The sequence below is a fragment of the Pocillopora damicornis genome, chromosome 7 (assembly GCF_964200805.1).
Source record: "Pocillopora damicornis chromosome 7, jaPocDami1.2, whole genome shotgun sequence".
Classification (NCBI taxonomy): domain Eukaryota; kingdom Metazoa; phylum Cnidaria; class Anthozoa; order Scleractinia; family Pocilloporidae; genus Pocillopora; species Pocillopora damicornis.
The window spans coordinates 18712631-18740130 of NC_142676.1; the positions used below are offsets into that span (position 1 = coordinate 18712631).

The following is a 27500-nucleotide window of genomic DNA, read 5'->3' on the forward strand; positions in this document are numbered from 1 at the left end:
AAAAGTTGTTCAATTTAACAATGAAGGTAACATATGGTTATGCCTGCAGTGCTTTAATATCTCTCTTCCACTCTTTTCTTATTTTTTCATGAAAAGTTTTATTTCATTTGGGAATACTCGAGAAATATCACCGGAAATTTACTATTTCCCTTGTTTACACATTAGCTTAAAATCACCGAAGGAAACCTCCAGGAAAAAGATAACATGATCCACGCTCTTCTTGAAAACACGACTTCCCGTATTTTTCATAAGGTAATTATAAAGCCGGATTTGATCTTTTGTTTAGGATCTAAGAGACTTAAGTGGAAATTGTTTGAGATACTGTGTTGGTGTTTTGTCCTACAGGTCTGACAGCGGTGGCTCAGTAATGTGAAGCACTACTCGCTGACAATAATTAATGACGATCTGCAATGGCACAAGTTAAACAACTTAAAGAGACTTAGCTCTTCCATTTTTGTTTGTTCCTGTTTGTTTAGCACCTACCTTCATATGGCCAAAGTTGACAAGGCTTTCCTTTAAACTGTAACAATGCATAATATTGTTTATTCTTTCCTATTTCTGCAATTATAGCTCAACATGACAGAAATTCAGCTTCAGATGAGCGACAAAGATCTATCTTCTTCCCTAACGGAAACAAGAGAAAATCTAACCACAAAGATTTGTTGCCTTCGTCTCAAAATGCGAACTAGACAACATTATGCCCTCTACTGCGATTCTCGTATGAGTACTCTACTTGCTGAAAGGACCGCTTGAAAAAAGCTCCTAATTACTTAAACATAGTTTATATCCGACATCTTATAGACAAATTCACATCTCACTGATGAATTTCCGTCGTACTGATGCAGCGATAAAATAACATTTAACGACTGGGGATACTTAAAATTCTAAGTAAATCTTAAAATACTTATTCCTTACTACATCGTTCTTGTGTACGATTTTACAGATGCGTGATGCGGAGCAGAGATTGCAAAATAACATTGAAAATTCAAGCCGAACTCTGAGTGACAAGGTAAATACTTCATACTTTTCCCCCTCCCAGCATATTCCGTCCCCAGTGTCAAAAGTAAGAATGATAAAAAAAAAAAAGAAAAATTCGAATTTTAAAAAGTGGCCTCGTTTATACTGCAAACCTCTGAGTCTATATGCTCAAATGTCTCTGTCAGTTGTTCTGGATTGGTTTATGTAATACACGGAAGTATACATGAAGCAGTGCCTTCTAGAATGGAATGATATTAGAAGCAAAGAAGACGCTACATATCCCCGGATAGAGTAACTACCATCTTAATTTAGAAATCTCCCTTCTCTATTTCTTGGGAAAGTTTTAGATTTTGTCGGAGTGAATATACCACACGTAAGTGGATCAAATTTTAGTGGCACCTAACTAATATCTGAGAGGCGCATTTCGAATCCCGTTGAAGTCTTGATTTTTGAGTCTTCTTTTCAGCGCTTGCTTGAATTGTAGCTCGCTTACGAGGATCATTTCTGCACTTGGATACTGGAATATTGTTAACAATGCAACAGATGTGCACTTATCTCCATTATCCATTAATTTTCTTTTCAGGTAGATTCAGTCAACGATGATCTTAACAAGACACGAAACCACCTAATAACCTCTAACCACGACGTAAGAAATGAACTAGGGGCTCTTAACACGACCATACTATTTTCTAATATGACGCTTTTGTCATTGCTTATCCTAGCGGCGTGCAGGAAGTGTCTCTCATACGAAACTGGTACAGCATAACTCACCAATAGGTTTTTTTGTAATTCACTGGAAGAGGATCTCACTGCGGCTCTGAAAAGGTCTAGGGTTCCATACCACATGGAGGACCAAGAATGTTTTTTATCCTTCCTCATCATGAAAAAGTCAACGCCAAAAATCTCTTTAGTTTTGAATAGTAAGAACTCCCCTTCCTAGCTTTTAAGTGTTCTAATTTTAACATTATCGTCAAATGCTAAGCGTTTCGCGGTAAGATCGCTTCTTTGAAATCATTTACTCTAATATATTACTCAGGTAACGTTTTTTCTTCACAGATAACAACAGATTTCCAGGTATTGAAAACAGATCTTAACACAACAAAAACTTATCTAGAAGATGCAGACATTGAGTTGCAGAAATCTTTGACAGCTCAAAACTCAACTTTGACCACAAGGGTTAGTGGCAATATTTTTACTTGGTATTTATGTATATTGTTTATTTTGGTGCATAAGGGTGATACACAAATATCACATCAACTTGTTACAACAGGACCACGATCTCACCATTTGAAGACTCCTTTAGCTGTATTTTGAAAATTTTTAAAAAAGTAAACAGAGCAGCGAAGATTCCAAATATCAAATACATAAATAATTCCTGAATTGTAAAAATTAAATTTATGGATAAACAAATAAGACAAACAAAAGTTTTCTTTTGTTTCAATCCTTGCTTTTATCTCACAGACAGATAATTTGGACTCAGCGACAAATCAGCTATCATCGATCCTAGCCACAACCCAAAGTAACCTAGACAGGCTTAATGATACACAGATCAAAAGTACACAAGAGGTACCAGTTAAGGTTAAATTCATCGCCGTTTTTACAGAAGTAGTTTTACAAGCAACCTTGAACCATCTGTATAGATGCAAATTAACTTGACATGCCTAATAATTGACTGCCACGGTCGTTGACTGGAAGTATTAAAGAGAATTTCTTTGGCTCTGATTTCTTCTTCTCTTGGACATACATTCACCACCGCTGGTTGTGGGAAGGATTGGTCAAAAAGTTTTAGAACATCCCCCAATCTTTGCGCCAATCGAGGTTTTTCTAACAATAGTTTTCGGGATTTTTCATTCAAAGGAATTCTAAGATAATAGCATTTGAGGTTTAATGACACAATTTGTCACGGTACTGTCATTATTTTCGAAAGAAGCATTGCTGATATTTGGATTATTTTTGAAATTTAAATTCGCAAGTATGTATCGAAGAAGTAAACGACCGCAGTACTGAGCGATTGTTTACAAATTCTCCCAATATATTTTCTCCTTGGGAAGTACGGGACCTATCGATCAGTAATGATAAAACTGCTATGACTAAAATTACTTAGAGAATGTTCTCTTTAGTTTCAAGGTCACCTGTTGTCCATGGAAGCACGTTTGAACTCTACCGATGAAGATCTAAAATCTTCCACTGGCAACTTACAAAACAAAATTGAAGAGCTTAATACAAGTTTTGCAGGCCAGGTATGCAACTTAGAAAGATATGTACAGAGCAAAAATATCAGAGAGTCGCTTAACTTATGTTTACTGATAAACTTGATAAATATATAGGACCTCAATCGCGTGGACGTAAAATAGTGCTATGTACCAAGGAAAGATAATTTTTGTGTTATTTTTTTTGATTCGCTGACGCTTCTAGCACGAGATTTTTATGACCTTTACATAATAAGAGCAAACAGATAGATTTGAGAGCAACAAAACACAGTCTTAGGTGTCAAACGGGTTGTGTGCTATTTATTGTTAAGATAGCAGCCAAAATACATCATAAGAAAACTTTTCAAATTTCAATATAGGAAGACAGCATGAAGCTTAACAGTACATAAATGAAAAAATGGGACTTTAAAATTCTTCTTTGTCTTTTTATACTTTAACAGGCATAAGAATTGTGTGTTGAATGCCTTTTAGCACCAGCCCAGACATTTAATGATCTGCAGAATTTCTTTCAGGTACAAGATTTTTCAATACTTATCATGTTTGGATTTATTATTATCATTAGGTCAATAGCCTTAGCCATTCCATCACTGCAGTCCATTCGCAGTCTAACGAAACAAAGGAAAGCTTCAACAATTTCAAGATGCACACTGAAAATTCTGTTACATTGGTAAGTTTGCAGATGAGCCGTTTTACTTTTATTATCTGTTTGAGCGCATTTTGTTGACGTTTGAGATATTAGCGGATAGTAATTTTAAAAATTCTATTATGAAATTGACAAGAAGTATGATTACAAGGAAATCACTAAGGGGATCGGGAAAAGCACTCGTGATAGAAATGGTGGCAGCTGCTTGTATGGTGGCAAAATATATTGATTTTCAGTTATCAATCAGACAAGACAGCGAAGATAACATGAGCTGACTAACGAAAAAAAAAGGGTTCCAAAGTTGTCACGGGTTTCTCATACTTCCTTGTTAACTTCATTTCAAGGAAATGAAAGGAAGGCTGTGGCGAAGGATTCAACAACACATTTTGTGATCTGAACAAGTCTTTTTATAATTGAGTGATCTTTCCAAAGAACCAATTTCAATTTCAGAATGCCAAGGCTATTCCTAAAATCGATTCTCTTTGTAAAAAAGCATTAAGAGGCTTCAGATGATAGCAAAGCATCGTTCAGAAACCTAAAGCATGGCTGTATGTGCAATCAAAACTAAGTAAATTAAATCATGAATTTTACATGGCATGGAAGTTATTAAAATTTTCACCTAAATAAATGGACGTCAAAAGTCTTAGCTTAAAAATATTTCGCATCAGAATGGTGGCAAAAAAAAACCTGAATTGCTGTAAAAATGTAAATCGCCCTTTAACTCTGATCATGCTAAATTTTGTTTTTACCGCAGGTGAATGACGGGCTCAGTAACTTGGAGAAAACGGTGAACTCAACGAAGGACAAATTAACTTCCCGAATTGAAAGTACAGACCTAAGGGTGAGAAAAAATGATATCTTTTGCAATTTGTAAATATAAAGAAATCATTATTTTTCATAAGCTGACCTTTAGTCACTTACACTACCGTTGGTGAAAAATATTATTTCTTATGAAAACGGTTTTTGAGTGGTCGTCGAAAGTAATTCAAAATCCTTTGAGTTTCGTGTAACCTTTGGGTCGTTTCGAGTACTTGAACGAACTATAATGACACAACTAAAACGAAGCACGACTTGGTCAGTTCTTCATGTTAGAGACTAACCCTAAGAAAGGTAAATATCGTTTAGATTTTAGTCCTAGTTCATGAATCGTACATACAGCAATCAACCACCGTAGGCTATATTTGTTGAATCGGAACATGTACGACAACTGAATCAAAGTCCAGACCAAACTCGTATGATACCGTGCACTTAAAACGTACTTAAAAACGCTCTAAAATCCCACACCGTAGCATTGCAATTTGGAGGGTTGCATTCTCATTGCACTTGTAATCGATCTGAATAGTTATGTTCAACAGCTCAACAGCACCACCGAAAGACTTGATCAAGAAGACGTCAGCATAATATCCCTTGTTAATGACATCAACACAACATTGTCTTTGAAGGTACTAGAAGTTACCAAAATATATTTTTTTTTTAACTTTTTTTTTTTCTAATTTTTTTATTCAATTATTAATTTTTTTTGGTGTTTTGTTTTCTTCTTTTTTTTTCTTTTCTGGCTTATGTGTTTATTTTAGCATGTTTGTTAAATTATGGAATTAAATTCTTATGTTTCTTCCAGGTAGAGAATGTGAGTAAGCTCCAGGGCCCTGTTGGACCACGCGGTTTTAACGGCTCTCAAGGATTGGTTGGACCAGCTGGACCTCAGGGAGTCAATGGAACACAGGGTCCCCAGGGGGGTGATTGGTCCACAGGGTTTTAACGGATCACAAGGGTCACCGGGATCAGATGGACTCCAAGGAGCCACAGGACCCCCAGGACCCCCTGGAGCAGGAGACTTTTCTCAATGTGAGTTCATGACCAGCACGAACATAGGATCCCAGACAGCTTTCCAAGGCAACACTCTTCCAGCGGCAACCAAAGTCCTCCTAACTGAACCAACTGTGAGTAACATGAAATACGAGACCCTATAAACTCGACAGCGTGAAAAAAAAAAACAGATCTCACTACGCAAACTCAAAAGCGTGATAATGAGTTTATTTCGATGATAAAATCCAATATTTCCGGAAAAAAACAGGAAGAGCTACAGATACGCACTGTTAGGGTTCAGAAAATTGCGGTTAGACAGATTTGCTGATATATGCAAAATTTCAATCGTTTTGCCAGCAAAAACTGAATTATATCAAAAAATAGTGCTTTTTGAGCAAGAAAACGTCATATTCATAGAGGAAGGCTCGCCTATCCGAGCAGTTCTGTTCCACGCAGCCATTCCTCAAATGAAAATGAAGAGAAGTGTGCTGTACGAAGTACGCTCAACAGCATACCAGCATGACATCATTTAGATATTATTTTTGATCTCTCTTTTCCAACCATTATACAGGATAAAAGAATAGTTGGTGTCACATGCTCAACAGACTTCGCCCAATTGCATATCTTGGAAGCTGAGATTGCTCCATCTACAAACAAGCAAGTGTACCGCTGTGAGTGCTTTGGAAATCAGGGAAGGGTAGGGACAATCAAAAGTATTCGATGCTTTATGCATTATTGGTTGTGTCCCTTAACAACATAAAAGTGACACGCCATGTATTACCATGTGTGAAGAAGAAAATGCATTGAACTTCAAGATAGGATCAAGCGATACGAACTAATAAGCAAAAAAATTCAAAATGTCAGTACTTAATGTAACTGATTTTCTTATTCATTTTCTGAAATTAAAGATGCAGTTGCGTTTTCACCTGCTGTTCTCCTCTCTTAGAAAGAGAAATGTTTTGTAAATATAATCATACAGTGAGATATTAGCATTCAAACGAATTTACTTTCCCAGACTTGATTTTAGCTGTGAATTTTTTTAAATCCCTCTTGTTACAATATACCGAATTAGTCTCGCCACTCTGTCCGACAACCATCATAAAATGTGCTCTACGTTTCTGTTGTTTGAAAACTTATGAAAACGTTGAGTACAAAATGATCTGTTGTATAGCTCAAGAATTGATATGCATTGATGAATACACGCCTTTAAATGGTGATCCGGTCTCTCCATAATGATAAATTAAAAAGTGGTGGAGATGAAAAAATGTCAGAGAGGCGAATAATTTTCCTTAAAACATCAAAACCATACTCTCATTCCCAAAGTCTAAACATCGATTCTTCGCACTGTCCTGCAAACTTTGTTATTATCTTACTGTGTAATTATAGAAACTTAGCGAACAATCTAACAATATCCACGACATTCGATCGTTGAATATTCTTCTTTCTGTTTATAGTATTTCAATAAAATATTTAAAAGGCTGTTTTCGAATTTTATTTTTTGGTCACTCTTGGGAGTAACATGGGATGGGGTCAAAGGCTTTATTGGTTGTGATGATGAGAACCACTCAGATCAGTATGAGTATAAGAGGTTTTGCACCTATTGTTTTCTCAGTTGAACCGATCCAGCTGTTGCTTGACTAAATATAATTCACATCGCAGTTTCTAGCTTTTACTTTTGTATTCGTCTGGTAGCTAAATAAAGAAATGAACAAGTATACTTGGGTATTAAGGCTTTTAGACTGCTCATTTTCTGTTAAATAGCTTAGAAGTATTTTTGTGCGAGACGAAAAATTTCCAGCCCTGGAATTCAGCTTTGTGTACCGGTCATCAATAATCAGGAAAGCTAAATGTTCCAATTATTTTAAAAGGGTAAAGACCGTACAGGAGCCGCTCTTTTGGTTAATTAAAGTTTGTAAGGCCTGTCGGATAACAGCTACCTATTTCGACATTGGCTTACGATGAACTTTTTGCTGTCACATTTTAAATCATAAGCTTCCTTTTCTCATTTCTGCGTTTGACCTTAATGTGTTTGATAAGCAACTGCCGCCGTAAAAAATGTTTATGAATGCATTAAGTTAACAAGTTAATCCACAAAATCTTATAAAAACGAGCCAAATCAATACTTTTGACGTGCATTTATGGAGGCGCACAGGTATTAGTGAGCTTACGTGGGATCAACACGAAATGGCATGCAAAGCATCACAAAGAAATTTTTTCTTATTAATGAGATTCCAAACAAATAAAGTACACATGGGGTCATAGACAACGTTACGTTTAAGATTAATGAAACGTTGTTTCGGGTGCATCTATCGACCTAAAATGCATGTTCAGCAAAAAAAGGAATAGTTCTGAAGGAAAACCACATCAGCCGACATTGTGACTGAAACTTGAAACAAAAACAGGTTTGCGATGGATGTTCATGAAGGACCGATGTTTGTTAACCCAACTTTCGACGATTGGATTTACGAAAACAGCATTCCACCATCGCCTTCGAATTTTTCGCGTCCATTGACGTACAGCGCGGAAGTCACTGCTCCTACTGGAACGAGGAATTCTCGCCAGGCACAATATGAGAGTAAAGCACAAGGAAAGAGGAAACCTCCTGTGCGATCAAACCGGTCACAGTTGACCCTCTTGACTCTTGTGTGCTCGGTGTCTTTCGTAATATTTGTGATGATCCTTATGATATTCGTTGGAGGAGTATTGAAGGGTTGTAGCTGTCCTGTAAACGAAGGTCAGCACTTTATTTTCTTCCCTAAAAGCCGTATGAGCTGCATGTCTCATTCCTGTGATTGTCGAAATTTCAGGTTTATAAGTGTTTTCTGTGTTTGAAGCATTCTTCATCTGGTTTGGGGTTAAGCTAAATAGCATTATGGAAATTTTTTTTTTAATCAAAAAAATGTATTTGCGTAAAAACTAGTAATTAGAGACGGGCTACTAAAACATATGGTCTCGTTTGAACGTTCATTTGTACGATCATTTTTTTTTTTTTAATAATGATAGCTTGCATTTACATTCATATTTCGGTCAGTTTTCGTGATCTGTCTTAAAGTCTTGCCAATGCATGCGTAGAAATTTTTGCCCGTTTCTCTTTATACAGAAAATCGGTAAGATTCAGAGAACGTTCAGTTGGACTCCAGCGGGGATGACTTCCTCATAAACAATTTCGAAAGCAGACATACACGGTAGCAGTCACATTATGCATTTTAAACTTCAGTGTCCAATTGTTCAAAGAGAGGATAACGCTATCCGATGGATAAATCGCTATCCAGTGGATAAGAGTTCACAAAACTTACGATGCTGTCTACAAGAAAGAGATTAATTCAGTGGATAGCGTTATCCACCCTTCAAAATACCGGGGCCAGTGCTTGAGTTTAGTCTCTGCACGAGCAGAAACGATTTGCATCTTGTACCAAAAATTTGTGACCATTTTTTTTAAGGTTTTATCTCTTTAGTCAAATGATGTAGTTTAAACTTTGATCCTACTACTCTAAGGTCGCGAGTGTCTATGCTCTAATTTAGGTAACTTAACTAAAATAGATGAAGGTATCTAGAAATAATTAAATGGTTCGTGCAAATTATATCATCTTCTCACTTATTTATACCGTGTCTACAAACTTTAATACACTGTCAAAAAGAGAAGCCGCGAGAATAGCAAAATATATTGTTCATACAGGTAACGTTAAATACATAGCACTTAGCAACAAAGAAATAGAAAGCACATATAAGATTGTCATGTATTAAGATCGTACAAAGTGGGATTCCGGTCTTGGGTGTGAAAGTTCGAACATTACTCATAGAGATCTGAAAGAACATTCTTAGTAAATGCTAATGACAGCTTTAAGTACTGACATAATCAAAAAATATGAATTATTTACCTGATTTACTGAGAAGTAAATTAATAAAATCAGAAAGTTGAAAACTCAAGCCAATGTGAGCTGATAGGACCTAAATTCAGACCCACCTCTTGATCTGCCTTTACTGGATAAATCTGAACACCTAAATTTAATTTTAATTTTAGTATACAGTCACTCAACTCTCTTCCCTAGGACCATCTCTTATGAAGTTGCTACATTTCTACCCAATTATACAGATGATGTAGGTCTACCATCTCCATTCTTTTATTCTGTCTGAATTTAGTTTTTAATTTGACAATTTGCTGATTTCAATTTTCTCACAAGAAACCACCTTAGTTGGCAAATGTGAAGTGAGACTTCTGTACAGTCATGGTTGATTACAAGAGAGTTTGAAGACTGTAAACATATACTTAAACAGCTAATTTTTAAGTTTGTAAATTGCTTACTCTAAGCACTTTGTTAGTAAATGAATTCCAAGGGGTCTAAAATTTTTACGAGGTGATATTTCAAACCTATCGATGTCAGGAACAGAATGGCTGTATCTTTTACTTTAGTGCATGGCCCTTGTGGCCCAGCAAACATACGTGCTTCAAAATGCTCTGTCACATGCTTTCATGAACAGTGATATTCAGTTTTCCAATAGCAGGTTGAGTGAAAAAAGCTCTCAGCGTGAATAATTTTTATAAAAAGATAGCAATGATCTTCTACTTCCCTCTATTTCAGACGAAAGGGGCGCTACAAGACTTCGGTGTGGAGCTTAATTCAACAAGAAGTAACCTGCAAGATGCAGACGTAAAGTTGCAGAAATCTTTGGCTATCATTAATTCATCTCTTGTGGGAAAGGTCAGAAGATGGATTTACATTTCAGATTGAATGCTTTCTCCTTTCTTCATCTGCAAGGTCTCCCTTGTTAATATATGTATATGATAATATTCTTATAATATCGTGTTATTCTTTAGATCGACGGTCTGGCCGTTACGACGACGCAGTTGTCATCAATCCTGGAAACTTCATTAGACAACGTTGAAAAGCTTAACAAGACGCTTGCAAACACAAGGAGTGAGGTAGGTTTCCTATGAGGCGATCATCGATTCACATGTTAATTTGTTCTGCCAAAAGCTCTGTTTGTGCAAGTTTCACGGGAGAGTTTGTCATTTGTTTCAAAATCCATTCTAGTTGTTGTTAACTTTTAGGTATGTGCAATTCTCAGACTTGCGACATCATGGATTAAACAGTAAAAATTACTGATGATTTGTCAATATTGTTTCTAATCTCTAGTTCAGAGAGAGCGAGTCGTCACTGAAATCAAGTTTGAACTCCTCAATTGCCAACTTACACCAGAATGTGGAAGAAATCAGCGCGAATAATTCCAAACAGGTACAGTTACAAGTACAAGAAAGTAAACGACATTTTTTAAAAACATGTTTCGACAGTTCCTCTGTCATCTTCAGTTCCGATTTATACAAAGTACAAAGTTGAATATACTAATACTAATTGGAAAAAACAAACAATAGGAACAGAACAATGTATGCAAAGTTCTAATTTAACATGATAAAGTTGATAATTAAGTGTAGGTTGCTCCCATTGAATGTGAATAGCTTCTCCGAAAGTTGAAAAGTTGTGGAAGCGTGATCTAACATGCTAAAACACTTATCAGAACATGGTTTTTAAAAAATATCGTTTCTTTTCTTAAATTCGTGACATATCTGCTACTATCCATGCTGAGGTAAATCGTGCACCAGCGAAAATATTTCCTGAATTAAAATTCCAATAATTTTGCTGGTGACTCTTATCAGGTTGATCGCCTTACCTCGTGGATGACAACATTACAAGCTTTAGCTAATCAAACCAAAGATAACTTCAACGATTTCAAGAATGATACTGAAAGTTCCCTTTTATCGGTAAGAGTGTGAAATTGTTTTTGTATTACTCCTTTCCTCTGGTTAAAGGTCAGTATTGTGACGAGCATAAAAATGTTGTCAATAGTGATGATAACGACAAGCAGAAGAGAAACTCTGGTGATGATAGCTCTAAGGAGGATGAAGAGCCGGCTGTGACTGTATGAATAATGCTACTGGTGGTACTGATGACACCTCGTTCCCAGTGCCCTTCTTCTTCTCAATCCCCTTGGCGGATAGGCAGAGTAGGGGTTGAGCTGGTCAAGAGATGCTCCAGAGATAGCTTTGTCTTCGGAGCCGAAAATTGTACATCTTCTTGAGGAAACATAGAGGTTCTCTCTAATCTTAACGAATAAGAACTTTTAACCAAACTGTCTTATTGCTACTCTTAACTACCTCCTAACCTTAGAATTGTGCTTTAGGTGAATACTGGACTCAAACGCCTGGAGGAAAATTTAAATGTGTCAGAAAACAAGTTAGCTATGGCGATTTCTGAAACGAATGTAAAGGTGAGTATACCTTTTACTTCGTTTAAAAGATCTTTACTTCAATAACACTTTACTTGTAAGCTCTAATTAGAGGCATTTAAATCACTCGTTATTAAAAATAATCATCATTTATGATGGTGAAGCGGTGAATTTTTTTATCCGCAGCTCATATATATGAACGGGTTTATTTGGAACCAACGTATCTAAGGACCAGCTCCCAGTTTGCTTGTTAGCTCAGTTGGTAGAGCGCTGCACCGTTAACGCAGACGGTCATCGGTTCAAATCCCGTACAGGCCTGATTTTTTTTCAGGTCTTATTTTCATTACTGTTTAAGTACTGTCCATTACTGCGCAGATCGCTTCCATATTCATTTATCCGCAGTTCGTTTATATTATTTTCATATATTTTACAATCATTTAAAACATTTCCGTTTAGTTTAGCCATGATATCTGTGTCGTTATTGTCTTTCAAAAGCTAAAAAACAGCACAGGAAAACTTTCTCAAGAAGATACCATCATCAGGAATCTGATTGATGCAATCAACACCACTTTATCCTTGAAGGTATCATGTGGAGTTTTTTTAATAACTTACAGGGAACCTTGAAAACGTGCCTTAAAACCACGATCGACCCATTTCTGGTGCAAAAAGAAAAAAAAAACCTTCGAGATCATACTTCTTCTTGCCTCTGTGGACACTATAGGGACACCCTTTCATAACAATGATTACCTGTTCAAGTGATCATCATTGGATGGCGAGACTCCCGGTTGTCAGATTAAAAGGGGTTTAGTATCATGATATTTACTGGAAAATGAGGGATTTTTTTCGAAAAAGATCAGGTCTTGAGCCGCGTGGAAAGCAAAACTATAGGGTATGGTGCAAATATTCACTCGTGTTTCAAATTCAAATCCTGATATCGATCACACTAACGGGCCAAAATTTTACCGAATTGAAAGGCAAAGCATGACGAGGTAATCCGTAACTGGGCCGGACAAAAAATAAACTACCTCTCAGAAAAGGAGTGCTCAGAATCTTAAAGGTGCCCTCAATATAATATAGAGTATAGTTTTCTATCAGACGTTATGAGGACTCATCGTGGTTGTGAAATTTTCTGAACGAGGATCATACTGTGAAAAATACCCTTTTGAACTGTGATGAAATACACGTATGCCATCAAAAATTATTTTGATCTGTATATCTTTCAGTTGGAGAATGTTAGTAAGCTCCAAGGCCCAATTGGACCGCGTGGTTTCAATGGCTCTCAAGGAGCGATTGGACCAGCCGGACCTCAAGGATTCAATGGTACACAGGGTACCCAGGGTGTTATAGGCCCCCCGGGGTTTAATGGATCAGAAGGACCACCAGGGCCACAGGGACCTAACGGAGCAGGAGACTTCTCCCAGTGTGAACACAAGACTGAGGATTTGACTGGAAACCAACATCCAATCACCGGCAACAGTTTACCAACTCCAGTTAAAGTGATTAAGCGTGAACCAATTGTAAGTAAATTCAAAGGAAAGATTTAAGACTATTCCCTTTGTAATTTTGTAGATAACGGAAAGTGTAAGGACGTTTGTTTGACTGTTTGCCTTACCTTAACGCAAATGAAAACCTGGGCTATCTGACGTGATACGCCAACATGGAATCATGCAGAAAGAGCAGAAAGAATAAAGTTCGGAAAAAAAAAGATTGTTTTCCTAATTGTATGGCATCTACCAAGTTTCACCATGCCATTGTTTACTTGAGAATTTTTGGCCTTAGATAAGCCCTAATTGATAATCGATATTTTAGTTACATCTAATTGCTTCAAAAAACTGATCAGAAAAGAAATCTGGAGTGTAATAATGATAGGCAAAATGAAGGAAAAACCCCTTTTTTACCACTGAAAGCATTTTAATTTGGACAAATAAAGCGCGAACTTTGTCGTTAAAGTATTAGTGTTCCTCTGCAACTATGAATAAACGCGTGTGGAAAATTGTTAGCCTGGAGCACTTAGGGATTGTCTTTATTTTCAGATGCCCAACAACCTCTTGATCAAATCTAATAACTTCGGCTTACATTAGAGTCCTTGGAGTCTCCGTCTGTTATGTGCGAGCCACTGGCTTTACAACTGTCAATCGGTACGGTCATTTCGTAGGTTCCAAATGGACTTCGACGTTCTGCTGCTCCAAGAAGTGTGTCATCACACGGTGAACCGCTGAGATTATGGCAGCTCATCGGTTAAAAGCGGTTATCGTCCTTGCTCATACTGAAGAGAGAATCCTCTGAAAATTTGCAAGCTGAAATGTTTTACAAACAATTTGAAAAGACAGCGATGCCCACCATGTCCAGACTTATAAAGGTTATATATTAGGCGTTTTTCAAAACGCTCCACGCTCCGTTTTCACCAGCGTTATTCTAGCATTAGTTAGTGATAGGAAGAAAAAACGTATCAAAAATTATGCGTTGAAGAGCGAAAACGAATTGGTGCTGTCAGAGTCTAATCTCCTCCGCAGCTACTTGACAGCCGCTCTGTAGGATGTCACTCCTTAATGATAGCGTTGCGTGACGCCCGGAAGAAGGGCTTTTGTGAAATACAATGTACGGTTAGCCTTATCATTACTCACTGTTTCCTTTTGCTTTTTCTTTGTTGCATCCTTCGGTATTAGTGATTGCAAATCGGTCGAATTCTAACGTCCGCCATGATCCTAAAGGCTGCCGGAATTCCCTGACATTCCCAAGAGCCACATGTCTTAAATTAAGATAAACCCTCGATGGGTAATCACCGCTTTGAGATTCGTCACCCTCTAGCTCAACGTACATCTACAAAAGGAAAAGACGAAAACAGAAAACAAAACATAACAACAAATCATAAAGATTAGGGCTAACAGAACTTAATTCGTACCGTCAGTTAGAAAAATTAGACTGAACGTTGTCTTTATTGACAATCAAATTCCCCATTCGCACCAAAGCATAAACATGTTTAAAAGCTGTTTTGTGAAACACGGTTTGACATTATTTTATTCGTAGGAGCTGCTTAAACTAATGTTTGTCGACCTCAAATTAAGTACATTAAAAATGCATATTACTGACTAGATGGAAAATCCTATTTTTGCGGGTTTCTGCCTCTGATTTTCATTCAGTTATGAACACGGTTAAACATGGTTCAACTAAATATATTTTTCTAGTGTGAATGGACTATAACAAAGTTGTTTCTAGAATGACAACTCTAAAAGACCACAGGAGCAGCTTGTTCTTGTGGTCAAAAATTCGATCGTTATGCATTTGAGAATCACAAAGCACAGCACTACGCCCAAAATTATGCTCACGTTTTTTCATTAATGAAAATTAATTTATGAAGTTCGTCGAACATCCGCAAGAAATGAAGAAACTTTAAGTCAACAATTTCATAGCAATAAAGATGACGTTCAATAGAAATGAACTAACATATAAATATTTACCACAGCAAAAATTGAAACAAGGCAACGAGCCAAACAGAGAGCTGGCTAAGTTTGCTCAGAAAGACAAAATGAAAAAGTCAAATGAAGGAAATAAAATGAGCGTTTAACGAGGTTTTACCTCAATTCAAGGGGGCTAAACAGCCAATTACTGAATGAACTAGCGAACGAAAAATAACAAAAAACAAAAGGTAAAACAAGGAAACAGTTGAAAAAAGATCAACAGCAACATTAACAACTGCAAAAAAAACAACATCCGTTTTATTTAATGGCTCACGATAACAAAGACAAAAGAAATACACCCCATACGACCTTGTCTTTAGCACTTTAAAATGTCCATTTATGCGTGGTGGTTGTGTGGCGAAATTTTGTGAAGCATCGCTGTCCCTTATTTTCGATACCATCAATTTCTTGAATTGCTCTTGTAAGCTCTAAAACCACTTGGAGATTTCCTGTTCCCTGCGCGGCTAACACCGCTCGCAGATCGAATTCTGCTAATTTTTCCTGAACAATCCATAGAGAACGAAACTCGAAACCTTTGTACAACTGGTACAATTGTCGGGAAAATCCTGTTTCTGTTTCTTCTAATCACAAAGATCCTTACCACCAGAATTACCAAGACTTTCAATTCCATTTCCTGTCTCTTCTAAGTTTGGAATGTCAAAGTTATGTCCACCGATTTCGTTATCCAAGTCCATGAACTTTGCTATGAGATCGATTCTTGCGGCACCGGCGATAAATAATCGTTCGATCTGTTCTTGAAACTTTGCCGAGTTTCGGGGTTCTGACCTCTCATCCAGCAGGCAAACAAGGTCCGCTGCAAGTCCCTCTTTGTTCATTTCCAGATTAGCCTTTTTATAAGAATATAAAAAAATTGTCATGAGCTGGATAAAACTTGGGCAACAGCAATAAAATTAGGGTCAAAGAAAGAGGCGCACAGACACACACACAGACAGAGAGTCAGAGAGACATACGGAAAACATAACAGGCCAACGGATAAAAAGAAAGACAAAGCAAATGACACTAGACGAATAAATCAGTAGGTAAACAAACAAATAAACAACAAGCTATTAAGAAAAACAAACATTAGATATTAAAGATGCAGCATATCCATGATATTTGCCTGCATCACTTCAGGTACAGCAGCCACATCCATTTTTTCAAAATCCAATTCACTTGAGTCTTTCAGGGCAGCATAGTCCTTTCCAAATTATTCTGAAGTTTACCAAGGTCACATTTGCCAGCAAAATGTCTAATCACCCCGAGGGCTGATCCAAGGGCGGGGAAAGGATCTTACCCCATTGCACCACTAAAGAATCCTGTTATTCCTTCAAGAATGACGAATAGGTCTTCATTGTTAAATTTTGCTTTTTCGTACACGTCTGGAAGCATCCCCTTTGCTGTCAGTAGATTGTTCTTCATGCTTGCCTCCAGCTCACCAATAGCCTAGTGCAACAAAGAGAAGACAAAAAAATAATAATATTAGAATAAACTAAGACAAATTAATTATTGTTTTCAGTCGCTTACCGTTATTTAAGTTATTTTTCAGAGTAAACGTCGCCGAAAAGCAATTATATTTACTCGGCTTGCCTCCCCGCGGATTTGCGTATTTTTATTGGCGTATTCATTATTTTCCCAACCGACAAAAGATCTTATTTCGCATTCACTCTTGTCAGTATCGCGGAAGCAGCCTTTACGATACTGCAATATAACATCTCATAAAGTTAAGATAAACTGGTTTAATTTTATGACGAGAGATATTTGAGTTAATCTGTTAAGCTTTAAAACTCTTTACGGAGGCTAGTTTACGTTATCAATTCAGTTCGGTGATAATACTTAATTACTTTGTTATACTCTCCCATCAACGCAGTGCCACAGTTTCTTTAGCAATTTAACCCCTTTATTCATTAATCTATTTAAGATTGAAGTAAATCAAGGAAGCTAAACTCACAAATTTAGCCGATTGGCTTATCTTTAGCTGGAGTTTATCGAGGATTCCGTGGCATGAAGCGACTAGGGGTAATGCCACGCCCACTGGACTGGATGCTACTTTATCGCAAGTTACTCTTCATCCATCCGCCCACCTTCCCTAACACTTCACTGGTGCTCTTTAGTGGAGAGAAGTACTCAACAGTAAAATGTCTTCACCAATATTGACCAGCTTTGTCTTGAACCCAGAACTCGTCGCCCGACCAGTGCGTTTTCCGTTAGGCCTTTGCGTGTCCAACAAAAGGCTGAGGGACTAAGCTCCACTTCATTTCAAGGCTATAATCCCACGTGTTTCTCCCAAATTTATTAAGGGTCGCGGCATCTGGTCAGAGCAGAATACCTGTTTATTTTTTGTTTCCCTTGAAATAAATGTTTCAGAGAAGGACAGGACACCGTATGCAATGCCCACGTTGACAAGATTGGCTCACGAAAGTTTTTCGATTCGTGGTGTTTCAAGTAAAGATCGCCGGTATAGCATTATTCATCTTTGAAAAATGTAAGAGGGAGGACCAGTTGGAGATCTCAGTTTCACAGGTTGGTACTCTCTCGTTAAGAAATCGTTATATATTCGACAATGAGGTTTCGACTCTTACCAATACATATGCTCCCTTTTCGCTTATTGCTATTCGTTTGGCCTCAACCAGTCTGTTCTTTTGCTTTACGACTTGAAGTCTGGCAGCCTGTGGTAGTGCTTTTACTATAGTCTTAACGTCATCATGCCGTGTAATGGATTCTCTGATAACATTGTAAGAGTTCTCAAACGTTTCTGCACGATCTTTGATGACTTCGACCTGTTTCTTGAAGGCCTTCCATTTGATAATTGGTGCGAACAACTGGTTCTACCCAAATCTGTCATATCCTATTTTGTTTATAAAAGCCAGTCTTCTCTTTGCCACTAAGAAATAATCCAAACGAATGATTAGCAAGGGAGTTGATAAGTGCTTGTGTACCGCTTCAAACTCCCCATGGGAGATTACATTTCTTATCACCTTTTATGCGGATTACTGCCCTAGGTTTATTGATAACTTTTTATTTTTTACAGGCTGCGCCCCCAGTCCTACTTTTTTGTTCTTACCACATTTTAAGATCATCTATAATCAATTACTGTACAGAAGTACGACAACATGAATTGTATTCTTGAAATATACGAATTTATTGCCGGGCTGGATTATGTCTTTCACAAACTTCTTTTATGTTATTTATTTTAATGAGGTACATTAAACGACAATATATTCGAAAATACCGAGCCTTTTCTCAATTCAGATGCCCGAGCTTTGCCACTTGACAGTTTTACAACAAACTTGAACAGAGCGTCGCTTTTTTTTGACATCGTTGGCTCAGAGAAGTTCTTCACCATATCTGGTCATCATCTTTATCAACTGCAGAGGATACTTTTTCAATTGCTTGGGACCCACACTAAATTTCTGAAGATAAGAACTTTCCACCTGACCATCGGAGCTCTTTGCGGCGAGTTCTTAAAGGAAAAATCGCAACAAAATTGAAAGGAGTTAAATAGGTATTTGAAGCGTAAACTTTAGATAATGTTTTAGCATTGCCTCGCCAATGAAATGACGGTAACAAAACCGAAAGGCGTAAAATATGCATTTGAAGCGTTGCCCCGCAAATTGAAATATGACCAAACTAGTTCCCATTCCCTTCCCAATGCAGCGTTGATGAAAACAATACATGAAAATATTTCATTTCAGTTTTATTTTCCGAACCAACGCTACAAGTCTAGAGAGGAAGAAGGGGAATGCTTAAACTTGAAACAGCGTTCCACCCTTCTCATGTGTTTAAATAATAGAATTCTTTGAAAAAAGACGAACCAAGTGCTCTCTCCCTTCCAATCTCACTCTTGGCAAACATATTCCGTACGAGAAGGGGGAGGGGAGCCATAACCTGGGAACCTTATTCCATTTTAAGGAAGCGTAAGACCGTCTAAAATTAAATTAAAGAATAAACAAATAAAAAACCTCGTCCGTTGCTTCCACTTCTTCCAGTTGCTCCACGAGCGGCCTCGCTGGTATTTCCGGATGATTCACACCAATGAAAACAGTTAACATAGAAACGTCCGCCGAAACATCTTTGCTTCCTCCTACAGTTTATCCCGCGGCGGCCACGTCTTCCTAAACCACCTGAAAACAACAATTTATTCCAATTTTTCAAACGATTCATTGCTCAGTTAATGCTTTTGCAAGTTGATCTTCCCATCTGTTAGCTGGTCATCCATCCACTCTCAATCCACTCGCATCAGATTCCTTTACGGGAATGAAGAAACCTCTAAAGTTTGCACCATTCCCAAAATGTACTTGGAGGCGCGGATTCCAATCTCACCCTTCTTTTCTGACTGATGGCAGGTAATTTTTGAGGATCTTAACTTCTCTTGATTTTATTCCGCTGGACGAACTGATGATTGTTGAAAAAACTAAGAGTGATAGTGTAGTTTGATCGTCCGGGTGAGTGTAGTCCTGAGAAGGACTGTTGTCGGTAGTGGTGACTGACGTTTCGACAACCTGAGCAGAAGTCATCACCAGAGTCAAGTGAAAGGTTGTTTTCAGTCGAATGTACTTAGTCCGGTTTTTGTACACTGATTGGTCAGTTTTGCCGTGATGTTATTGGCTGTAAGACTCAAGTAGCGAAGGTCAGTCGTGATTGGTCGGTTTGGATCCGTTAGTGAAGTCATTCTGTTTGGTTCGTTTGGAATATTAATGTCGCGGATGAGTCGTTTGTATGGTGCCAGTAGTGGTTGACACCTGTTGAGGGGAGTCTGTTCCAAGTTAGTAAACCAGCTTTCCAGGGTCAGTCGTTGAAAGTAGTTGGTACTGTAGGTTAGGCATTGCGCAGAGTCCCAGTCAATAGTGTGGTTCGTAAGTCGGTGATGTTCAGCAATGTGATGGTTGATATCTTTTATATCCTCTCACACTTAAATTGAAACATAAATTTAATTATTTGTAGGCAGGTTTGCGTGGAAATTAAAGGAATGGATGCATGTTACATAAAAAGAAACCCCGTACAATAAAATAAAAGCAGAAGCATATTGCCTACATGTCTATGCTTCTGAATACAGCTATAATAGGTATTTTTTAAGCTACTATCTACAAATGTAAACTGGGTGTAATTAACGGTTGCAAAAGCAATTCCATTCTTACCTTCATCCTTAAAGGGTAGTTAAAGGTACCTTGTGTATCAAATATATCAAGTTCAGTTCCTCCAGAGTCATAAGCCGGGCTTTTGGGGCTACAAAATAATAAAATAATCAACGAGTTATGCCAGGCCAATTTATCGAGAGTCAATTAAGTAATAGTTTCATAAAATCGTATAGAAAGTTTAAAATGTGCTTCATTTGTGCTGCACATACGGATTTATCGTTCTTATAGTTACTGATGAAATTCCGAGGGTGTGATTCAGTCAATTCAAAAGAAAATATCCACGCAGGTTACTGAAATGGTTCAAGAATTGCAAACTTATAGTGTGTTAACAAAACTTCCCTAAATTAAGTGAACTCAACAGATAATATCCAGGAAGGTTACAGAAACGAGCTCTCAAAAACTGCTCTTGAATTCGAAAACTGTAAACAACAATCATTTACGCTAATCATGTGCTTACCAGCGTACTTGTGAGCTCAAATTGCCAGGACCCCGTTTTATTACATGATCACAGCTTGGACGCTTCTTGCAAAATGCGATGCCTATCAACTTCAAAGATTGATTCTTCAGTTTCCGGCATTACAAAAAAATTCCGTATCGCATAACCCGAGCATAAAGTACGCCTCGAGATGTTGAGCGAAAAGGAAGTGGCTCCATGTTTTATGAGACAAACCTTTTCCTGAAATTCGAACGAATCGAGTAAAAAGCATGAAAACATAGCGCTGAAAAGCACCGTGGCCAACAATGAAATTCACCCCTCCCGCAGTAGGACTAACTCCAATTTATCCGTGCGTTTGTTTGCACCACACATTTGCGGTCAGTAATATAATTCCCAGATGTTTGCCGGGTTCTCACATGACCATATTGTCAAAATCAAATTACCGCGTCAGATTTAATGTCAACATGAACACCGCTGATTCAATCTCATTCTTAGGGTAAAACAACCCATCTTCGACAAAGCGCGATGTTTTTTTAACGAATAAAGTAAACCCTATGATTGTTAACTGAAGAGAGAGAAAGAGGTAGAAACTTGCTCACGCCGTTCGCTATCATTTGAAAACTTTCTAGGCAAAACGTAATCCGAGAGATGACCTCTTTCCCGTATCACCACGACTGTATTAAACATTCCAAACGACGAGAAATAACTTGAAGAATACGAACACTTTGAAGTGTTATTGGAGCGATGAACCGGCTTGAGGGTTTTTGAGCAATGAATGCCCAAGTCATTATTTTACCGAAACGTGATTTGAAGTATAAACTGAAGCTAGAATCAAAATCAAAAGACGCTTGATATAAAAAAATTGAATTTTTTTCTGGGCCTTAGCGTAAGAGGAAACCCAGATAAGATACGACCTACCTCCTCTTCTTTCTCGGATCCTTTGTAGTTTGCTTCTGTTTGTTGATGACCTCTTTTCATTCTTTTCCAGAGCGACTTTAAAATTTTCCTTCTCGCGTTGCTCTTCGCTACATATTCGTCTTTTACCTATGCCTTTTCTTGCTCTCTTCTGCACTCCTCTCGCCGTATTCTGCCTATTTTGGCGTCCTCTCTAATTTTCCTGCGCGTTTTTCTCGACTCGCTTTACACCTTTTACTTCTTGCTTTCTTTGGTCGCTCTGTCTCTTTCTTTCCAGTCGATTTTCACACAAAACCCTCTCTCCGCGAACGTGAATTACAACAATTTCCTCCGGTTGACAAAGCCTTAGCTCTGCTGGTATTGTTGCTTTGCGAGTTGATTAGAATTGCAAAATACTAAGAATTACTGTTCAACTACAACTTCACCAGTTTGATTTCCCGCTCAAAAAGCGTTTTTCAAATTACTTGCTTACGCGGCTTCATATCCACTACCCCACGTGAAGCCCTCATGTAATGCCTAACCGTGTGTCCGCGGAACGCTGCACCAAAGCTCGGCACTCGAGTATGCGCACTTCACTGTCATCTGCCGGTGTCTCCTGGCACATACTAATGGGGTATCCAAGTTACGCACGGAATCGGGCCTGCGCACTACTTTCTTCCTCACCCTTCCATTACGTAATGGCTAAGACAGTGCCCGCAATGCAGTCGGCCGCGCATGCTAAAAGAAGCACCTTGTACGGTCGATGATACGGTCTCAATTCCAAATTTTTCGGCTTCAGTGTAGGTTACTACTATTTCCTATGTATTCCCAAACGCTGCGATTAGCATACTCAGCTCATGGCTTAGTATACTAATCAACCAAAAGATACATGTCTTATCGTCCGTCAGAAAAGTTTTGATATGTCTATTTTTCTGACAAAGCCAGCTAACTGTCAGCCTTGGGTAAAGCAATTAAGCTGAACTTAATTACTAGCCATGTACCCTAATAAATAGTTAATAAAGGACCAGGAAAACATAATAAGACTCGCAGTTGGTGTTTTCGTTGAGGGACAGATTTTCACTATTTAAATTATCGTTATAATCAATAACACAATTTTCATTCTCGACATCATCTCCATCACCACCGGTACTATTGCTATCAGAATCAATATCGTAATCACTGTTATCATCATTATTATTGTCATTTTCATTATCGTTGCTATTATCGTCATCGTTATTAACAGGATTGACAGATATTATCGGGTCTACTTGTCCTAGACCAGGTTATTAGAAAGCTTAGTTAATTACAAAGACCGACGATATGTTGTTACAAAGCGCAAGAGGTTTGTTTTGTTTTTTTTGTTTTTTTTGTTTTTTTTGTTTTTTTTTTCAGTTGAGGAAACATAGAAGTTCTTTCTAAGAGTGTTAATCAAAGACGAATAAGAACTTTTAACCAAACTGTCTTGTTGCTATTCTTAACTACCTCTTAACCTCAGAATTGCGCTTTAGGTGAATACTGGACTCAAACGTTTGGAGGAAAATTTAAATGTGTCAGAAAACAAGTTAGCCATGGCGATATCTGAAACGAAGATAAAGGTGAGTATACCCTTTTTAGTTCGTTTAAAAGATCTTTACTTCGGTTTATGTTTAGCTCTGGTAAGTGGCATTTGCCAGCCACAATTATCAAATCACCTCCAGGGAACCTTAAATAAGGCGTAGCAAAACCACGATCGATCTACTTCAAGCGAAAAAAGAAAAAGAGAAAAAACAAAGATCACATTTTCTCTTGCCCCTGTAACGGTTCACAAGGACCACAAAGACCCAGAGGAACTGGACACTTCTCCCAGTGTGAACACAATATTGAAGATTTGAATGGGAACCAAGTTCCAATCACCAGCAACATTTTAACAAGTCAAATTAGAGTCATTAAGGGTAAATCGAATGTAGTAACTCCAAAGGAGAAATTCAACACTATTCTCTCTGTAATTTTATTGATAACGGGAAGTGTAATGTCTGTCAGATTGTTTGCCTTACCTTAACGCAGATAAAAACCTGGATTATTCACGTTATCTGACGTGATACGCCGACATGGATTGATGTATGCTCTGTAATTGGACAACATGTATGTGGGTCCTTTTTATCAGGAGTTAGATCGATTAAAGTCTCCAAAATAAAGAATATATGATAAATTATTAAACGGAAGGAGTCAAATATTCTTCTCTATTTGCTTTCATTCGAATAATTCCAGTTTTTTTTTTCTGATTGCAGGATAAGAAGATCGTTGGTGTCTCATATACAACAGACCATGCTCAGCTTTATCTGCTCACGAACCAAAAGACCCATGTAATGATCAGTTTTTCTACCACTGTAGCTGTTATGGTCACTATGGAACCAGCCAGGCTTCTATTCAGTGCGTCAGGCATTATTGGGAATGTCCGCTGACCACACGAACACATGAGCCGAACCTTTTCGTACGTAACTAGAACTCATGCAGCGCGCAAACCATTAGCTGCTCAACTACTTATACCTTTCTCCCTGAATGTGTGCAATAAATTTGAAACACAGAAAATGTTTAGCAATTACTTTATTCTTATTCATGTCCCATTGCTTTAAACTAATTAGAGCCATTTACAATCCTCCTTAAATCACAGTGACTGCAGTATTCCACTACGTTTATTAGCTCTTTTTCTCTATAATTTTCTCTATGACTCGATATCACCTCATGGTTAATAGTTATGGGAACATGCTCGGCCTCGGAGTCTGGGTCCTGGAACTTGCTGCATCTTGGGTCGTCTGGACCTTTTGGGTACTCACCAGTCCAGTACAGATACTGAATCCACACGTTCATTTTTGTGAAAACTGAACGCTGATGCACAAAAGAAGAAAAAAATTGGATAAATCACAACATATTGTAGCCGCCAGCATCTTTCCATTAATTTTATCCGTTTAACGTTTTAACCGCATGCGCAGTCGTTTTCGATTCTAACATAATTTGGTACATGACTTTAGTTTAGGACCCTTATGGCCATAACAAGTAGCCAATACTCCAATCTCATTCCGGCAATAATTAACAATTATTTGTTTTGAAATGAACAAAGAGCAAAAGTTTTTTAAAAATACTTTCCTAAATGCATGACATCTACATTATAAGTTTTATAATGCCATTGTTTGCTTCAATTTTCTTACGAGGCATCAGATAAAATATTCTCTGGGATGCAAGCAACGAAAAAAGAATGGTAGCTCTCTTGGAAATACAACACCACCATAACATACGTCACCACGGAAATTAAACCGTGCTTCGAATTTCGAGGAACGGGGGGAAGGGGGGAGGGGGAGGGGGGTTGCGTCAATCGATATTTCAATCACATCTAGTTATTTCAAAAAATTGATCAGTAAAGAAATCTGGGGAGAAATGTGATATAGGAAAAATCAAGGAAAAAAACCTTTTTTATTCCACTGAAAAGTAATATAATTTGGACAAGTAAAACGCCAACTTTGACGTTAAAATATTACTGTTCCTCTGCAATTGTGAATTATCGCCTGTGGAAAATTGTTAGCCTGGAATACGTGGGGATTGTCTTTCTTTTTAGATTCCCAACAACCTCTTAGTCAAATCTAATAACTTCAGCTTACATCAAAGTCCTTGCAGTTTCCGTCTGTTACGCGCGAGCCACTGGCTTTACAGGGAGTTTTGCTATCAATCGGTATGGTCATCTCGTAAGTTCCTAATGGACTCCGGCATTCTTCTGCTCCAAGAAGTGTGTCATCACACGGTGAACCGCTAAGATAATGACAGCACATTGGTTGAAAGCGGTTATCGTCCTTGCCCATACAGAAGAGAGAATCCTCTGAAAATTTGCGAGAAGAAATGTTTTACAAATAATTTGAAAGGACAGCGATGCCCACTATGTCCAGACTTATCAAGGTTATAAAGGACGCGTTTTTCAAAATGCTCCACGCTCCTTTTTCATCAGCGCTTTTCTGGCTTTAGTTAATGATAGGAGGAAGAAAAGCATAAAAAAGTATGCGTTGAAGAACGAAAACGAATTGGTGTGGTCGGAGTCTAATCTCCTTCGCAGTTACTTGACAGCCGTTCTGTAGGATGTCACGCCTTGATGATAGAGTTGCGTGACACCAGGAAGAAGGGCTTTCGTGAAATACTATATAAGGTTAGCCTTTTAAATCATTACTCACTGTTTCCTTTTGCTTTTTCTTTGTTGCATCCTTCGGTATTAGTGATTGCAAATCGGTCGAATTCTAACGTCCGCCATGATCCTAAAGGCTGCCGGAATTCCCTGACATTCCCGTTTCCATCTCTAAAGTAAGAGCCACTGAGATGTCTTAATTTAAGATAAACCCTCGATGGGTAATCCCCGCTTTGAGATTCGTTACCTTCTAGCTCAACGTACATCTGTAAAAAGAAAAGTCGAAAACAGAAAACGAAAAAAAAAATCATGGAGATTAGGGCGAACAGATCTTAATTCTTATCGTCAGTTAGAAAATTTAGACTGAACGTTATCTTCATTGACAGTCAAATTCCCCACTCACACCAAAGCATAAACATGTTTAAAAGCTGTTTTGTTAAAACACGGTTTTGCATTGTTTTTTCCGTAACAGCTGCTTAAACCGATGTTTGTCGACCTTAAATTAAGTGCATTTTGAAAATTCATGTTACTGAATAAATAAACCTGTGGAAAATCCAGTTTTTCAGATCTCTGTCTCTGATCATGATTTTTATTCAGTTATAAACACGGTTAAACATAGTTCAACTAAAGAATAACAATTGTGGTTGACAATTGGACAATTATGCTTTTAAGAATCACCCCTAAAAGCAAAACATTGTGTCCAAAATTATTCTCCTTTTTTTATATTATGCTCCATGTAGTAACTAAATTTAAGAGTGTTTAAAAGCCATGTGTGTTTCTGAAGAGATTATAAACTGTATATAATCGCGTGGTATTTGTAAAGCCTTGAAATCAGGCTTTCAATGAAGTAACTTAGTCTTAAAAAATTGCAGAAAAGAAATAGAAATTAAAAAAAAAGGACCTCAAAAATTTTAGTAAATAAGTACTAGAAACGCAGTTTAACGCAAGGAATCTTACTCATTATGCTGGCCTTATGCTCGATGCCCTTACTTTAAAATTATGGCCAAAGTTATTCCAGCACAATCTATCTGAGCCTAGTTATTACCTTCAAAAGGCGCACATTATTACATAGATCGCAGCTATCTGAAATTTTCAATGAAAACCTCGTAGCGCCCTTATGAAGTTCGTCAAACATCTGCAAGAAATGATGAAGAAACTATAAGTAAAGAATTTTATAGCAATATGACATTTAATGCAGAGGTTCCTTCTACAGAAATGAAGTAGCATATAAAACCTTTCCTGCAACAATCGAACAAGGTAACAAGCCATACGGAGAACTGCCAAAGTTTGCTCAGAAAGACAAAATCAAAAATCAAAAGTCAAATGAAGGAAATGAAATGAGTGTTTAACGAGGTTTTAACTTAATCCAAGGGGGCTAAACAGTCAATTACTGAATGAACTACCCAACGAAAAATACCAAAAAACAAAAGGGAAAACAAGGAACAAAAGTTCACTGAAATATCAACAGCAACACTAACAACTGCAAAAAACGTCTGTTTTATTTAATAGCTCATTTTCACAAAGACAAAAGAAAAACACCACACACCACGTTTTCTTTAGCACTGTCAAACGTC

At 37.7% G+C, this 27500-nt stretch overlaps 1 protein-coding gene and 3 pseudogenes across 3 annotated transcripts in view; 2 read left to right on the top strand and 2 right to left on the bottom strand.

Moving 5' to 3' along the window:
* Positions 1 to 7116, top strand: part of LOC149043007 (uncharacterized) — a 16846-nt pseudogene extending 9730 nt beyond the window's left edge. The window contains exons 3-15 of the transcript XR_016188255.1: positions 1 to 26; positions 166 to 252; positions 571 to 655; positions 942 to 1009; positions 1562 to 1624; positions 2035 to 2154; positions 2440 to 2544; positions 3099 to 3218; positions 3751 to 3855; positions 4586 to 4672; positions 5187 to 5273; positions 5450 to 5771; positions 6209 to 7116. The exon at positions 1 to 26 is cut by the window's left edge and continues 55 nt beyond it. The product of XR_016188255.1 is annotated as an uncharacterized LOC149043007 (transcript). The remainder of the gene's footprint in view (positions 27 to 165; positions 253 to 570; positions 656 to 941; positions 1010 to 1561; positions 1625 to 2034; positions 2155 to 2439; positions 2545 to 3098; positions 3219 to 3750; positions 3856 to 4585; positions 4673 to 5186; positions 5274 to 5449; positions 5772 to 6208) is intronic.
* A 930-nt stretch (positions 7117 to 8046) lies between these two features.
* Positions 8047 to 13418, top strand: LOC149043009 (uncharacterized). The gene is made up of 9 exons (XM_089213676.1): positions 8047 to 8371; positions 9659 to 9735; positions 10218 to 10337; positions 10454 to 10558; positions 10773 to 10871; positions 11291 to 11395; positions 11815 to 11901; positions 12355 to 12441; positions 13083 to 13418. Exons 1-9 carry the CDS (start codon positions 8047 to 8049, stop codon positions 13401 to 13403), a joined length of 1326 nt encoding a protein of 441 aa, XP_089069802.1. The 3' UTR covers positions 13404 to 13418.
* Positions 13419 to 13917: 499 nt separating this feature from the next.
* On the bottom strand, positions 13918 to 21866 carry LOC149043010 (uncharacterized; annotated as a pseudogene).
* A 929-nt stretch (positions 21867 to 22795) lies between these two features.
* LOC113665987 (uncharacterized) overlaps positions 22796 to 27500 on the bottom strand; it is a 34211-nt pseudogene continuing 29506 nt past the window's right edge. Inside the window, exons 6-12 of the transcript XR_016188859.1 lie at positions 27473 to 27500; positions 26972 to 27061; positions 25976 to 26192; positions 25415 to 25629; positions 24501 to 24647; positions 23417 to 23516; positions 22796 to 23055 (exon numbers count right to left, since the gene is read on the bottom strand). The exon at positions 27473 to 27500 is cut by the window's right edge and continues 307 nt beyond it. The product of XR_016188859.1 is annotated as an uncharacterized LOC113665987 (transcript). The remainder of the gene's footprint in view (positions 23056 to 23416; positions 23517 to 24500; positions 24648 to 25414; positions 25630 to 25975; positions 26193 to 26971; positions 27062 to 27472) is intronic.